The 14,606-nt window shown below is 39.5% G+C and overlaps 2 protein-coding genes across 4 annotated transcripts in view; both read right to left on the reverse strand.

The window, feature by feature from the left end:
• The window catches only part of LOC111663327 (arf-GAP with coiled-coil, ANK repeat and PH domain-containing protein 2), a 16,124-nt gene extending 10,491 nt beyond the window's left edge, over window positions 1-5,633 (reverse strand). Inside the window, exons 1-7 of the mRNA XM_023417486.2 lie at window positions 5,247-5,633; window positions 5,072-5,129; window positions 3,190-3,309; window positions 2,167-2,220; window positions 1,367-1,425; window positions 904-1,087; window positions 320-364 (exon numbers count right to left, since the gene is read on the reverse strand). Coding sequence (XP_023273254.1) covers window positions 320-364; window positions 904-1,087; window positions 1,367-1,425; window positions 2,167-2,220; window positions 3,190-3,309; window positions 5,072-5,129; window positions 5,247-5,299 — 573 coding nt within the window. The 5' untranslated portion in view covers window positions 5,300-5,633. The remainder of the gene's footprint in view (window positions 1-319; window positions 365-903; window positions 1,088-1,366; window positions 1,426-2,166; window positions 2,221-3,189; window positions 3,310-5,071; window positions 5,130-5,246) is intronic.
• A 1,637-nt stretch (window positions 5,634-7,270) lies between these two features.
• On the reverse strand, window positions 7,271-14,288 carry ilkap (integrin-linked kinase-associated serine/threonine phosphatase). 3 transcript variants are annotated; one of them, XM_023417490.2, is made up of 10 exons: window positions 14,007-14,288; window positions 12,028-12,186; window positions 11,676-11,793; window positions 10,085-10,191; window positions 9,775-9,868; window positions 9,506-9,593; window positions 9,102-9,235; window positions 8,812-8,931; window positions 8,555-8,636; window positions 7,271-7,543 (listed from the first exon to the last, which is right to left on the reverse strand). In XM_023417490.2, exons 1-10 carry the CDS (start codon window positions 14,047-14,049, stop codon window positions 7,403-7,405), a joined length of 1,086 nt encoding a protein of 361 aa, XP_023273258.1. In that variant the 5' UTR covers window positions 14,050-14,288; the 3' UTR covers window positions 7,271-7,402. The 3 variants fall into 3 exon arrangements, with proteins under 3 accessions (XP_023273258.1, XP_023273257.1, XP_023273259.1); XM_023417489.2 differs by having other exon boundaries at window positions 12,019-12,186; XM_023417491.2 differs by lacking the exon at window positions 12,028-12,186.
• Window positions 14,289-14,606: the final 318 nt, after the last annotated feature.

The raw sequence follows: 14,606 nt of genomic DNA on the forward strand, positions 1-14,606 counted from the left end.
GATGTGACATTGTTTTATATCAGAGTCTTTTATATCAAGACATTTCTCAAAACCAGAATATGATCAGGGTGACTTTTGAACACTGGAAATAAATCATGTACTCATCCCGGCAGTAGCCCCCGTGGCACTCAAAATTTCCCTGGAATTTTCTAGTTTTAACTAATAATCCATACTTTAAGCTATATTTCAACTATTACTACCGACAATTTATCAGCTGTTTATTCATTATTGTCAGCTAACTGTTTTACACAATGTTGAAACATCCCTTTAAAATGACAACATACTGATTCAGTTTGTAAAATTAAACAGTCCAACTCACTGAGTTTAAGATGTCAACCTTCTGTTGAGTCTTGAAAGTGTTAAGCTGAAAAAGAAAAGCGTGTCAGTATCTCATATTCAAACATACAAACAACAAACATATGCAGCACATCATCATCAGTTCACACCTGCTTTAAAATGCGTCTCTAGTGACCACTTATGATCAGATTCCACTTCCTGTTTTATATGCAAATAAGCAGGTATTAGTTGTTGTTTTTAGCCAATCAGCCAGACGGGCCTGTGGTCAATGTGCTTGTGTGTGTGTGTGAATAAGTGAGAGCAAGAGAGGTAGAGAAAGAGAGAGCAGGGCACGGAGGGGTTGAGCAAATTCATGCTTAATGCTATGCACGCAGATCTTACACTGAAATAAAAGTTTGATCCATTCCAAACAGTAAAATATTTTGGTTCATTATAAACTGTGTTGGGACTAATCAGACTGTGTCAGAGGACGTCAGTGGAGTAGTTGGTCCTTCAATGTGGCCCGAGACACATTCACGTTCACACTGCTAAACAAATGTGGGCACATGTGGCCCAGACCTACTCTGAATGTGGTGTGTACAGATGTGAACAGGGCCTGTGTCGTACCTGCAGGCAGTAGTCCAGGGCGAAGTGTTGGTAGCATTTGCGTGTGGCGAGCAGCAGGTGACTTGCCCTCTCAGCATCACCGGCTTTGTGGCGAGACACCTGAGCATTTTTTACCGCCGCCGTTTCCAGATCCTCTCCGATCCGAACAAACTCCCTCCTGGTCTCTGCCAGCTGGGGGATGAACCTCAGACACACACACCACCGTCATCATCATCATCATAGACAGGCAACACTATCACAAAGAGACAAAATTACCACACAGACAAAATGTAGAAGTAATGTTTCTGTCCACAGCATCCAAGAGAAACATTCAAGATCTTTATGAATTAAATTTAAGACTTTCTAAAAACCTTCCAACACCAAGTGAATCCACTGCTTTTTAAGACTTTTCATGACCTGTGTGTGTGTGTGTGTGTGTGTGTGTGTGTGTGTGTATGTGTGTATGTGAGTGAGAGAGACTTACTGTGTACAGAGGTTGGTCAGCTGTTGGCTGATGGCTCTCTGAGTCTGATCGAACAACATCTGAGGACAAGAGACAGACAGAGTTGAAACTATTACAGTTACTACCATGACTATAACTACAACTACCTCTACTGCTGCTGCTGTGAGGGAATCTGATTGTTGTAAGAACAAAAGCTGAAGTTCTGAACTAAAGACAATAAACTCACACAACCTGAATGAAATAAGAAGCTTTATAAAAAAACTACAAGTCCAAATCAAAGTGAAGACACAACTAAAAATAAGTATTGAAATTATTAAACCTGACCTTAAATACATTTGGAATTTTCAATATGTTTATTGGTGTAGAGTTTGTATTGTCTCAACTAACTGTTATGAATATGTTATACACTTGAAAAGTTTATAAAATCAGAGGAGAGAGTTCATATCTCATGAGGTCTATCTGACTGAAATGTTGCTTTTTTTTTTTTGTTGAGCAGTGTTTGGATTATTTTTTTGAATAAAAGACAACAGATTGTTTAGTTTTTATTTCCAATTATCATCACAAAGTTTCCTTGTGTTTTTCTGAGCTATAGTAATGAAATCAGAGCAAAGAAACTTAATGGTTATAGCCACAACTGACATTGATTGTGTATTAAGTCTGGCAAAATGTTGATCTGACAAATCACTGTTTTTTAACTAAAAACAATCATCAGTTGTAGCTTCTAACTCACAACAGTTTAAAGCAAGTGCAGAGGTACAACACGAAAACAGGATATGTGTGTGTGTGCTTGTGTGTGTGTGTGTGTGTGTGTGTGTACGCACAGTGTGGAAGCTGACCATCTCCTGCAGTCCCTGGTTGAACTGGTTCAGACAGGTCTGAGGGGAAGGAAACAGGAAGTCAGTGAGAACCATGAAAACAAAAAGCTGAGATGCCGCTGCTTCGACACACAACTACAAGTTAGTGCAAGGCCTTTTCCACAGCAGGAACTCAACAACACAACAACGTGAACCCACTGTCGCAGGTTCTGCTTTTGGTTTCTCTGTTCTCTACCAGCTCTGGGTACAAGGTCCTGAACCTAAACCTGGACTGCCGAGGAGACGATACTAAACCAATATTCAGGTACTCCAGGAGAGATGAAACCAACACAGCATTAATAATGTGGGTTATGTGGTAATATACAGATGTTACAGTGCCAAAGAAACTAAGAAAAAAACTGGAGGCCTTGTCTCATAATTATCACTGACTAACTGATAATTACAAGGAAAGATCTTTCAAATTATCATTATAACAAATAAGAATATTATTACAATTTTATAATTAGGAGATAATTATCTCCTAATATGATCATCTAAATATTATGGTATCATTTGGTAATTGGCTATGAAAATTAAGTATGATAAAAACGGTAATGGTGACGGTCACCAATGGAGGTTGGGCAGGCCCAGAGTCTAGCAGGTTCACACCTTATTATCTGGGAAGTACAACCAAAATCCCAATATTTTATTTCAGTGTTTTATAATCCAGACTGAGTCTACAGCCATGCCAGCAGCTCTGTGAGGCTGCCTGTAGGCACAGTGGTGATCCGAGCTAAATACTATCATCAGCGTCATATAACCTCCAGGCACAGCGATACCTGTATCAGTCCAATAGTTGTTGAGATATTTCAGTTTGGACTACAGAGAGACGTGCTGCTGTCATGGATAAAAAGACGAGCCTGTCCTGTTGTTGTCTTTTTAACGACATATGTCTAAGTTCTTCAAAGTTGAAATGTGAAAATGCCTGAAAGTACTGTACTGTACTGTAATATGCTGTACTAGCATTAGAATTAGCATTGTGCTCCTTACAATGATGATGCTGTCCGTCTTCTGGTACATGGAGAGCTCAGCCAGACCGCTCAGGAACAGCTGATTGGCTGAACTGTACGCTTGTCCCGCCTCCACCATCTTACCGCACAGCTTCATCACCTGATCGGTCAGAGACAAAGATTTTGGACCAATCAACAGACTTCACAGGTGAGCATCAGGTTTCAAAGTGTTGTTGTGCAATAGTAGGATTTACAGGTGCATCTCAATAAATTAGAATATCATGGAAAAGTTCATTTATTTCAGTAATTCAATTCAAAAAGTGAAACTCATATCTTATATAGATTCATTACACACAGAGTGAAATATTTCAAGCGTTTATTTCTTTTAATTTTGATGATTATGGCTTACAGCTAATGAAAACCCAAAATTCAGTAAAAGTTTCACTTTTTGAATTGAATTACTGAAATAAATGAACTTTTCCACGATATTCTTATTTATTGAGATGCACCTGTACACTGATAAACAAAACAAGCAGCAGTAAGAGTGACAGTAAAACTAATACTGGTAACAATAGTAGCAGTGGTGGTTTTAGTAATAAGAGCATGGGTAGTAAAAGTAGTAGTAACAATAATGATAATAACAGCATTAATAATACAAATGGTAACAGTAGATGTTGTAGTGGTAATAGTACTAATAGAAGCAGCAGTGTATGTAAAGAGTAGTAGTAGTAGTAGCAGTAGTAGTAGTAACTAGTAGTAGTGACAGTAGTAACAGTAACAGCTGTAGTGGTAAAAGTAGTAGTTAAAGTAAAAACAGTAGCAGTAATAATAGTAGTAATAAAACAATGTTAGTAATAGTAATTGTGGTAGTCGCAGTAACAATAACAGTATTGACAGTAGTAGTAGTAATAGTAGAAGTAGTTGTACGGTAACAGTTGTAATAGTAATAGTTTTGTTTGGGTTGTTTGTTTAAATGTGTATTTATATGTGTAATGTATATTATGTTGATATGATAACACATATGTAGATGATTGAAGTTATTTATTGAGTTTGAGGTTGTGCATGTTTGAAAATGTATTTACTATAAATACATGAAACACAAAAATAAAACCATTCACTCATTCATTCATTCAACAGTAGTAGTAGTAGTAACAGTATAAGTACTGGTAACAGTACCAATAGTAGTTGTAATGGTATCAGGTGTAATACTTGTAATAACTAGTTTAATAGCAGTGTTATTAGTAGGTACAGTAGTAGTATTAACAGTATTAACAGCAGTAGTACTTTCAGTAGTAATAGAAAGTGAGGCAGTGTCAGTAATAGTTAGTAATACTTGCAGTATCCATAGTAGTAGTAATAGTACTAATAATCAACAGCAGCTGTAGTCACAATATTGGTAGTAGTTATAGTAGTAGTGGTACAAGAATAGTAGCAGTGGTGGTGCTGGCAGTAGTATCTGTAGTTGTAGTTACAGTAGTAGCAGTAACAGCATAAGCAGTATTAGATTAGTAGTACTATTGGAAGCAATAGTAGCAATATTTCTAGTAGTATTAAATCAGCAGTAGTAGTATTATGAACAGTTGTAGTAACAGAAGTAGTCGTAACAGTAAAAGCAGTAGCAGTATTAATATTACTAATGTAATATACGCAAAAAGTAGTAGTAGCATTATTAAAAGTATTACTAATATTAGTAGTATTAGCAGTAATAGCAGTATTAGAAGTATTAGTAGAATTAGTATTAGTATTAGCACTGGTAGTAGTACAAGCAGTAGCAGTATTAGGAGTAGCAGTAGTAGTAGTAGCTGTAGTATTAGAAGTAGTAATAGCTGTAGTCGTAGTATTAATAGTAATGTCAGTAGTAATCGTAGTAGTATTAGTAGTAGTAGTGGTGGTAATTGTAGTAGCATTAGTAGTAGTTGTACCTTGTCCAGGTGTGTCTCCAGCAGGGAAACCTCAGTCTCGAACTGATCCAGGTTCAATCTGAACAAAATAAATAAAACACCATCAGTACCAGTATCATTAACATCACTAATGCACGTGCACGGACTGAAGATCCTCTGTGTGCGCGCGCGTGTGTGTGTGTGTGTGTGTGTTTACCTGAACTCAGGTGAGTCTTTGACACACTCCTCAAAGTCCAGCAGTGAGTTCATGTTAGCTGACTGTTGCTGTCACTGAGTCCCCGTGTTAATAAAGTTTATAAAAGCCTCTCCATTGTGACCGTTAGCCTGTTAGCTCTGCAGCAACAGCAGCGGCGGTGGATCTGCTCTCTCTCCGATGATTCATCTCTCTCCTCAGTTTAAACTTCGCCCGTGCATCGAGGAATCGGGAGAACGATCAGGCGCCGTGCACGCGTGCCTGCGTGCCGCGCATCAATGCAGTCTGAATGAACGCGTCAATAAACCGTAGCTCGGTGAGTTTCAGCCTGACAGCTGTCCGAGCATCCTGCTGTTGTTGTTGTTGCTGTTGCGAACCGACCGCTGAGTTCCGCCAAAGATCCGGCTCGGTTGGATCAGAGCCAACAACTGTAAACAGCGACATCGCGCGGCCTGGGGTGGTACTACAACTACATTACTAAAGGGATGTTGCAGTCGTTTACTCCCCAAGTTCATTATCAACTTGTCAACTTATTATGTAATACAAAATACATTCACTATATCATTTCATAAATTATTATTATCACCCATTTATGGAAATCAATTCATCTTCAACAGCTATGTGAACCATTCACATTATCATTATCATTACCACATTGTCAATAAACCCATGAGGAAATGTAATATATGACATATATATCCAACATATATTAAATACTCCAGTAAGATTTGTATATGCACGATATGATAGTATATATGATGAATTTTTATATGTTGTAACTTGTTGCAAGCATGTATGTTAATTATATATATTTAATTTATATATGCAAGTTTATTAAAAACAACATACATATAAGAATTCTGTATGCTTATATATCTTTTCATTATTAATTTCTCATTTATTTGAAACATTTCTGTCTTCACATTCTGGGAAAGTGGTATCAGAGTTTTGGAAACAACTGTATATAATATCAACATATATTGACATGGTTTGGGATGGATATATGTTTATGTAACATGTGTCTACAATATAAGCATACATACATACAAATTGTACAAATTTCTAATAGGTTTCATATATAATTTTTACATGTGCTTTCATTTTTTATGTACATATATTTAATATATGTGATTTCAATATAGGCTGCACGGTGGTGCAGTGGTTAGCGCTGTCGCCTCAAGAAGGTTCTGGGTTCGAGTCCCGGCTGGGATCTTTCTTTGTGGAGTTTGCATGTTCTCCCCGTGCCTGTGTGGGTTCTCTCCGGGTTCTCCGGCTTCCTCCCACAGTCCAAAGACATGCAACATGGGGACTAGGCTAATTGGATACTCTAAATTGACCATAGGTGTGGCTGAGAGTGTGAATGGTTGTCTGTCTCTATGTGTTTGCCCTGCGATGGACTGGCGATCTGTCCAGGGTGTACCCCGCCTCTCGCCCGAAAAGATGCTGGGATAGGCTCCAGCCCCCCCGCGACCCTACTAGAGGATAAGCGGTAGAAAATGAATGAATGAATGAATGAATAATTTCAATATATGTTCATATATTACATTTGCATAATGGAACGATGACACCAAAATTACTGCGAGTTTTTCAGGTTTACATGCAGTTTTCCTGCTGAATTAAATAAGATACATGTGATTGGTGTAATTTGCATCAAAGTCTCTCTCCACTGAGTCATAACTCAGTCATATCTGAACACACACATGAAACACATATTTCTAGATAGTATCACAGTGATCTAGTGATAGTTGTCTGGACATCCATGCCTACACTGCAAACAGGAGCCGATCATATATTATTCTGCAGATGTTTAATAGGGACAATTTGATGAAATGTAAACTAATACAGGCTAAAAAAACATGGCTCAAGTTGTAGCCCTCAGTATAACTCTCTTGAAAAGACTGTAGATCGCCACTTTATTTGTGTTAATCATACTGTGGAAAACTCAAATTACTTTCAGATAAAGTTATGTGATGTCAAGGAGAACGAACACAAACACTCTGATCATTAAATCACTTTCACAGCAAACGGTAAAGAAAAGGTTTTTATTTGAAAACAAACAAAACAATGAGGAGACATTAGATCAGCTGCATTTGAGTCAAACTGTTGCTGTGTACATGTGTGATGATGATGATGACAATGATGATGATGTCTATATGTGTTCAGAAGCCAACAGAAACCAGGATCACGGTGACGTTGTCGGCACAGCCTCGTCTCACCGCCTCACTGGCCAGTTGTTGGCAGGCAGCTTCAAACCGCACCTCCTCCTCAGTCAGCCCCGCCCTCTGCTCCACACTCCCCTCCTGCAGGGGGAGAGGGGGGAGGAGACTTAGGACAAACTACACACTAGCAATAATGACACAAACATACAAACAATCACATTATGGAAGAATTCCGGTTAATTTCACCTCTGGTATCTCAGTGATAACAACACTGTATTTACAGTAACGTCGTCACTTTCAGTCATTTATCTAAAGTAACAACTATAAATATTGCCTTAATGGATTTTGTCATTCCTATTATAAATCTTGTTTTACTTCTATCTGGGAGATAATCATGATCTACATTATGGAACTCCAGTTCCCATAATGCTCTGAGGGATGTAAGTAAGCTGCTACAGCATGGCTGGTGTTGTTTTCACTGTGTGTGTGTCAACATGGCAAAATGTGGTCCTGGAGACACCTACTGTAATCTGGAACTAGAATAGTGTGTCTGTATGTGTGTTTTATCAAGAAATAGCTGTGCAAAACGCATGGGTGTGGTCCAACTCATGACTAACGAGTATTCATTAATAATATAGTAATAACTACTCAGTACCTCTGGATTGGTATTTTTAACCAATTTTACCAATTTTATTTTATTTTGCCTATATTTGTGAACAATGTATCAAATTTTCCACACTAACAGCAGCTGGATTAGCTGTGATCAGCTCCTGTCTGCAGTGTATGATGTACAGACAGCTTACTGTGATACTGAGGACAACTTAAAACCTTAGTATTCCCAGGCAAGTTCTGCAGTTATTAGGAGCATTGTTTTTCTACGATTTCTTGGATTTTCACACATTTATTCTCATTAGCGATAACATCCCGAGAGAGTGGCAAAGTGTAGCTCTAGCTACATTGAAATAAGGTGACAAAACAAATAATATGTAAAAAGAAATCTGACGGCTCAGATCATCAGAGAGGTAGTTGCACCTGCAATTTTGTAATAAACCAAGAGCACACAGCCACAGTAAGTAGGGTACATCAAAATTAAAGCAGTTGGATGTATTAAAGTGAAATATTACAAGTTGTAATAAAGCATCAGATAGACACCTGCAGGATGTTGAGGACGAATTTAACAGCTTCATCAGCAGAAAACACTTTGAACAAACCGTCACAGGCCAGAATGATGAACCTATGGAGAGAGAACAAATGTCAGCTGCAGCAGCTTCCTGACACAAAACTAAACACTTCAACATAGGATGTTAATCAGTGGTTGTAGCTTCATATTTAACATTCAGACATGAGAGTGATACCAAGCTCTTATCAAGTCGCATTGACTGTCTGAGGTTCTGTAGTTCTATTCTTGCCTGTCATTAGCTGTGAGCTGACACCTCCTCAGGTCGGGGGATGAGATGACCCCACAGCGTTTGTACTGACCATCTCCAAAAGACCGAGACACCTCGAGGACACCCAGCACCCTGCCGTCCCTGTAATACACAGAAATAGTTATTATATAGATTATATAGATATTAGCTCGATTTATTTTTATACTCCATTTATCACTTAAGTCATGTTTTGTGTAAAGATTCTCTGATTCCAGCTTCTCAAATGTGAAAAGTACAAAATGTTGGGGTGTGTGTGTGTGTGTGTTGTGTACCTGACGGTACCTCCTGCTCTCTGGATCCTCATTCTCTCCTCATACATAGTTGGGTTGTGTTCTTTACTCAGAGCGAGAGTCACCAACCTCCTCTGTCCATCTGCTGCTGCTGCTTCCAACCGGCACAACACCGCCTGGAGACAAACACAGAGAGATGTTATCATCACAGTCGGATGTCGTTCAGAGGGGGCACAGATTTACAGCAACTAGATAAGCTCTAAACTATTTTAGAACTGCGCCTGCTGAAGAACAGACGCTACAATCCTGAAATGAGAGAAAAAAAACGAGAGAGAGCGAGAGAGAGACAGAGAGAGCGAGAGAGGGGACTGGAGACTCTCTGGTAAGTAGCCAAGCTTTGTCCAAAGGAGGTAACTGTGCTTTTTTGGAAAAAAAAGTCTCCTTACCCTGCTGTCTCCCAGATTGGCCACGTATACCATGTCGTCCACCACCAGCACACAGGTGGCTGTGGAGCCGTCCTTCCACGCTGGTTTCCTGTTCACAACACACAGAGAAGAAACAGATGAGGCTGACTGCAGACACACCTACCAAATAACAAAGAACATAAAGCAGGAACTCCATGTAACACGTTTAATAGAGCCCACAGCATCAAAATTACAACATCAGTTTCCAGTTTTGTTTTTCAACTACAGGTGTTCTGTGAACTCAGTCTTACTGGCTGGAAGCTTTCTTCAGAAAGTCTTCATCTGTCTGTTTGAAAGTGTCCAGGAGACATTTCTTAATCAGCTTGTCCACATTCTCAGTATCTCCTGAAAGAAAACAGCACATTTTAACCATTAAGGAGACAGCATGGCTCATTCTTCAGTCTCCCTCTGTCTTCAAGAGAACAATAACAACCAGGGAAAACAGATTCCCTTCCTCCCAAACCAGGGATGAACTGGTCAAATGAAAAACCGGTTAACAATCTACCACAACAACATGCTGTGATAAACTGTCTCTTTAAAGCCATGAACCTGTGAACTCACCACTGGGGAACTTCTTGGACAGATTGTGATGGAGATGTTCTGCAGCAAATCGAGAGGCTCGAGCTCCACCATGACCATCAAACACCGCAAAGTACGATACACGAGTCCTGCAGGACACAAAGAGACAAATCAGAGAAACAGCATCCGACACATCTGTGCACACCTGTAGGTCTGCTCACAATCAAAATAGGCCAGGCAACAATCACTTTAGAAAACTTTTACAACCAGAGTGTTTTGGTCAGTGCATTTGGATGCAATCAATCTTTGTACAGATGAAAACAGACCACAGCAAGTGACTGTGTAGCTCTAGGTACCACTGCAGTGTATAGACCAGTTTGTAGTGGACATAACACATGTCTGCAGTTGTGAGCTGTGGCAGCAGAAAAAGAGTGAAGCAAGTAGAGTGAAATGAGTGAGATGTCTAAACTGCTGATGGTCAAATCCTGATTTTATTTTATGTGATGTTGACTGACAAAATCATCAAACACATGAATTAAAGACAAAGACTGAGCTGTGATTTCAGCGGTATTTACGGTAAAATTATCATTCACAGAGGTAGTTAGAAGAGACAGACTATCTTTCTGTTTTGGCAACACTGCAGCTGTAAACACCCCCCTAATAGAACCTGTTTGCACCAGAAACTCCCAACTCAGTGACGAGACATTCCAGATTATAAGGCTGGCCCTGCTGTTGCGGTCCAGCCAAAAAGTAGGATTACTGCCTCATGGTTGTATGTATCTCTTCAAATAATCAAATTTCGGGAAATATGGTCACAATCTCTCCTTCTGTTTCTGAGTTAGTGTTGAATAATGGCGAGATTATTCATGTTTTTGTAGAACATTATGAGCTTGACCTTTGACCATTTGGATATAAACGGTCATTACTTCATCATATTATCATTGTAGACATTTGTGTAAAATTGTGTCATAATTAGTGTATGAATTCTTGAGTTATGGCAAAAATCGTGTTTTAGTGTCATAGTGACCTTGACCACCAAATTCCAATCAGTTTGTATTTGAGTCCAAATGAATGTTTGTGCCAAATGTAATGAAAAAAACAGACAGAGGATTGTATAGAGTACTGAAGTTAAATGAAGATATTTATGGATACAAGCTGTTAAATGGAAAGACTGATGAAATCTCCACTGTTGAGCACAAGAAAAAAGTGACAGTGACTCAACTGATGACTCAAATCATCGACTTTCAGGCAGCAGCCCTACAGACATGAAGAGAAACAGACACAGTGCTGCATATGAAGTCCTTCCCAGTCAACTGCCTTAAACTTTTAACAACTGACCTGCTTTCATTCACGGTGCCTTTGTGTTTTATATTAATGTTTTTGCACAGTCCAACAAAAGTCACTGTTCACTGTTAGGTTTGATGAATACCAAGGTAAATATGTGAAGTAATTCTACTGTATTTCAGGAAACTATATTTAATATCATCATAACACAGTTTACTGTGCTTGGCCAGAAAAATTGCAGTGTGAAAATTTGACACCATCACATCATGAATTTAGATCCTGAGATTATTTCCTCTGGTTCCTGGAACTTTTTGGTCTTGAACTGCTGGACAGATGATGAAGGTCTTACACTTGTCCTGGCAGAGCTGACAGACAGCTGCTCATGTCCGGCAGCAGAACATGAGCATCCTGCATCTCCTCCCGCTCACCACGCCTCGCTGCCACATAGCCTTTCAATACAGGAAGGCCTGAACCACGAGCACACACACACACGCACGCACGCACACACACACACACACACACACACACACACACACACACACACACACACACAGAGAGAGAGTAAGTTCTACTGTCATTTTTTACACAAACACTCATCATCTTTACTTGTTATATTTCCCTCTTCTCAGGGTCTGAGGGCTTTAATTAGAGGAAGAGAAGCAAACAAACATTGTGGTGGAACAGCTGAAAACCTTCTTTACAAACTTTCTTGATCTCCCCTCGCTCCTCCTTCTCTTCCTCTCTTTTATCAGTGCAAGACTCTGCATCTTCTCGTTTTCGTTTTACACTTTTCTCCTCCTTCTCTTCTTCTTCTTTGGTGGACTGTGGTCGAGCTGTGACCGGCGCAGCTGAAACCGGACCTGAGGAAGAATCAAACCAAACACAAAGTGATTGGCAGAGCTCAATAAGAGAAGATATAGTACTTAAAAGTACCAAATGGCTAATTTCTCTTTTAAAGCTCTTGATGTGGTAACATGTACCTAGAGCTAGTCTGCAATGGCAGGGATCAGGACACCCAGGCCCCGACCCAGCCTGCCATCCGGCTTACATCACGCCCCAACCCGATGCCTGTGCCTGCAGGTGATGGTTGCAAAGGTCACAAGACCCTCTCCGGTGAGCTCCCCTCCCAGGTCTGGTTCCAGGAGGGGGCTCCGGTTTCCCTGATCTGGGCCTGGTGACCCCTTTCATTTGATTGTCATTGAAGAGGAGGGGGCATCTCCGGAAGAGGAAGCAGAGCTTGGCCCAGGCTGGTTTCAGGAGGGGAGGAGAACTGCTATCTTGTCGACCAGTGGAAGAGTTGGAGACTTGGAGAGTTTGAGGACTCTGCATCCTCAAACTGACACTTGCCCTGAGATGCTGAAGGCTCCAGATATCGTAGGGCTGTCTTGGCTGACTTGCCTCTTCAATGTTGCATTGACGTTGGAATTAAAAATCCTGCACACTGTCTGATTTGTAATAAACTTTTCAACATTTTGGTGCTAGACCTTCATCAGGTAAAGAGGTTGGGGACAGTGCCTGTGGACTGGCAGACTGTGGTGGAGGTTTCCATTCTGAAAACAGGGGACCGAAGGGTGTGTTTGAATTATCGCAGGGAATTATTGATGCCGCTGCTTCAGAATCTTCTGAAATGTCATGAAGTTTCAATTACACGACTTTGCAGAGGACTTTCAAGTTGAAGCAAAAAGAATGCCCAACGAAAGGGAGAGAAGAGAAATAGGAGAAAAAGAAAGAAAGGAGAAACTAGATTGGAAAGATACAAAGGTTCACTAAACTCCGATGCTAATAATCATCAGCAAACTTAAATTATAGCTTAATGACTATATTTCTGAACCAGGACCTTCAGTATTTGTTCAGTACCAACATTGTCATAATGACATAGTCATTAAATAAATAAATAAATAAATAATTATAACCTAGTGTACCTTTTGTATTCTAATAAATGAAATTATTTTGCTTGTTAATGTCTCCACATATCCCTTATTTAATGTTCCCTTTTTTCATTGTGCCCCTTAAGTTCTTTAAGTGCTCATAATTTTTTCTACTTAGGAGCACAAATGGTAAAAAAAAAAACCCAAAAAACAAACAAAAAGTGATGTGCATTTTTGAATAATTACTGAGATTTTACTGGCCAGACGATTAATTGAGAAAATACTTACTTATAAAAATAACAGTTAGATGCGGCCCTAGCTACTTTATATTTCTTTTTACACAACTTTTATTTTTAGGGGTGTTATTCAATAGTGAATCTAAGGACATTTTTGACTCTCCTGTAAACCTTTAACCACATTTAGTCACTTTCAGGCTCCATAGTTTAAATGTGTCAAGTAGCATGAAACGGAAACACCAGTACTCCAAACTGCTGTTAAATCCAGTACTATGGTAAATGTACTTAGATACCTTTCTGTTCTAGTACCTGACTGTTATGTAATGTATAAAATCAACAGATAATGAAGGAATAACCAGAAGTAATAATCAGAAGTCTGAATATTAATAATGTTACTATTGAGAAATACATTTTCTATGTTTTCCCAATTTAATCCTATTTCTACGTTAGCCCATTCATAACACACTTAACTTCCCCCGGTATTAAAGGAGAAATTTAACTAGTTGCTGGATGTCGGTTGTGGAACATTAACCGGCACTGTCAATAAAATGTAGCCGTTATTTGGTCTCCACTCACCGGAGGTCTGTGTGGGTTCTGGCAGGTCATCAAACAGGTCCATTCTGTTAGCTCAGGAGCTAGCCAACAAGCTAACTACCAGCAGCTACCCACCTGCACCGGTACTCTTCAGAATCGGTGTTTGAGCTGACAGCGGGCGGATAAAAAATTCCGGATTAAATGAATGGAAAGTTTCTTAAACCGACTCAAAATGTACCGACAGTCAGTTGGTAAACACGTTAGATTACTCCAGCTGCACAAACGTTAACAGTTAGCTTGAGCGTGGAGGTTAGCGTCAAATTAATAATGTTGTCAACGGTCATTTCCGGCCATACCCTTCAAAACAAAAGCCTAGGCTACGTCGAGCAGCCATAGATAGATCTGAAAATTAGATCAATTTAACAGTAAAATAAAAATTAGCGCAGCTACTTGTACAAGAGATATTAATACATAGTACCGGCTCTAATTGAATAAAATATACACACAGACAAGTCTCCAGCCTTTATTTAAACAAACGGAGTTATTGAGCAGATCTGCAGTTTTCTGGCAATCATCTTTTGTTTGTAATCTGGGGACAGTAAGCAGATGTGTCCCAGACCACCTAAGAGGTCTGGACTCAGG

This window comes from Seriola lalandi, unplaced genomic scaffold (genome assembly GCF_002814215.2).
Source record: "Seriola lalandi dorsalis isolate HSWRI2012SDOR001 ecotype SW California unplaced genomic scaffold, Sedor1 jcf7180002054575, whole genome shotgun sequence".
Classification (NCBI taxonomy): Eukaryota; Metazoa; Chordata; class Actinopteri; order Carangiformes; family Carangidae; genus Seriola; species Seriola lalandi.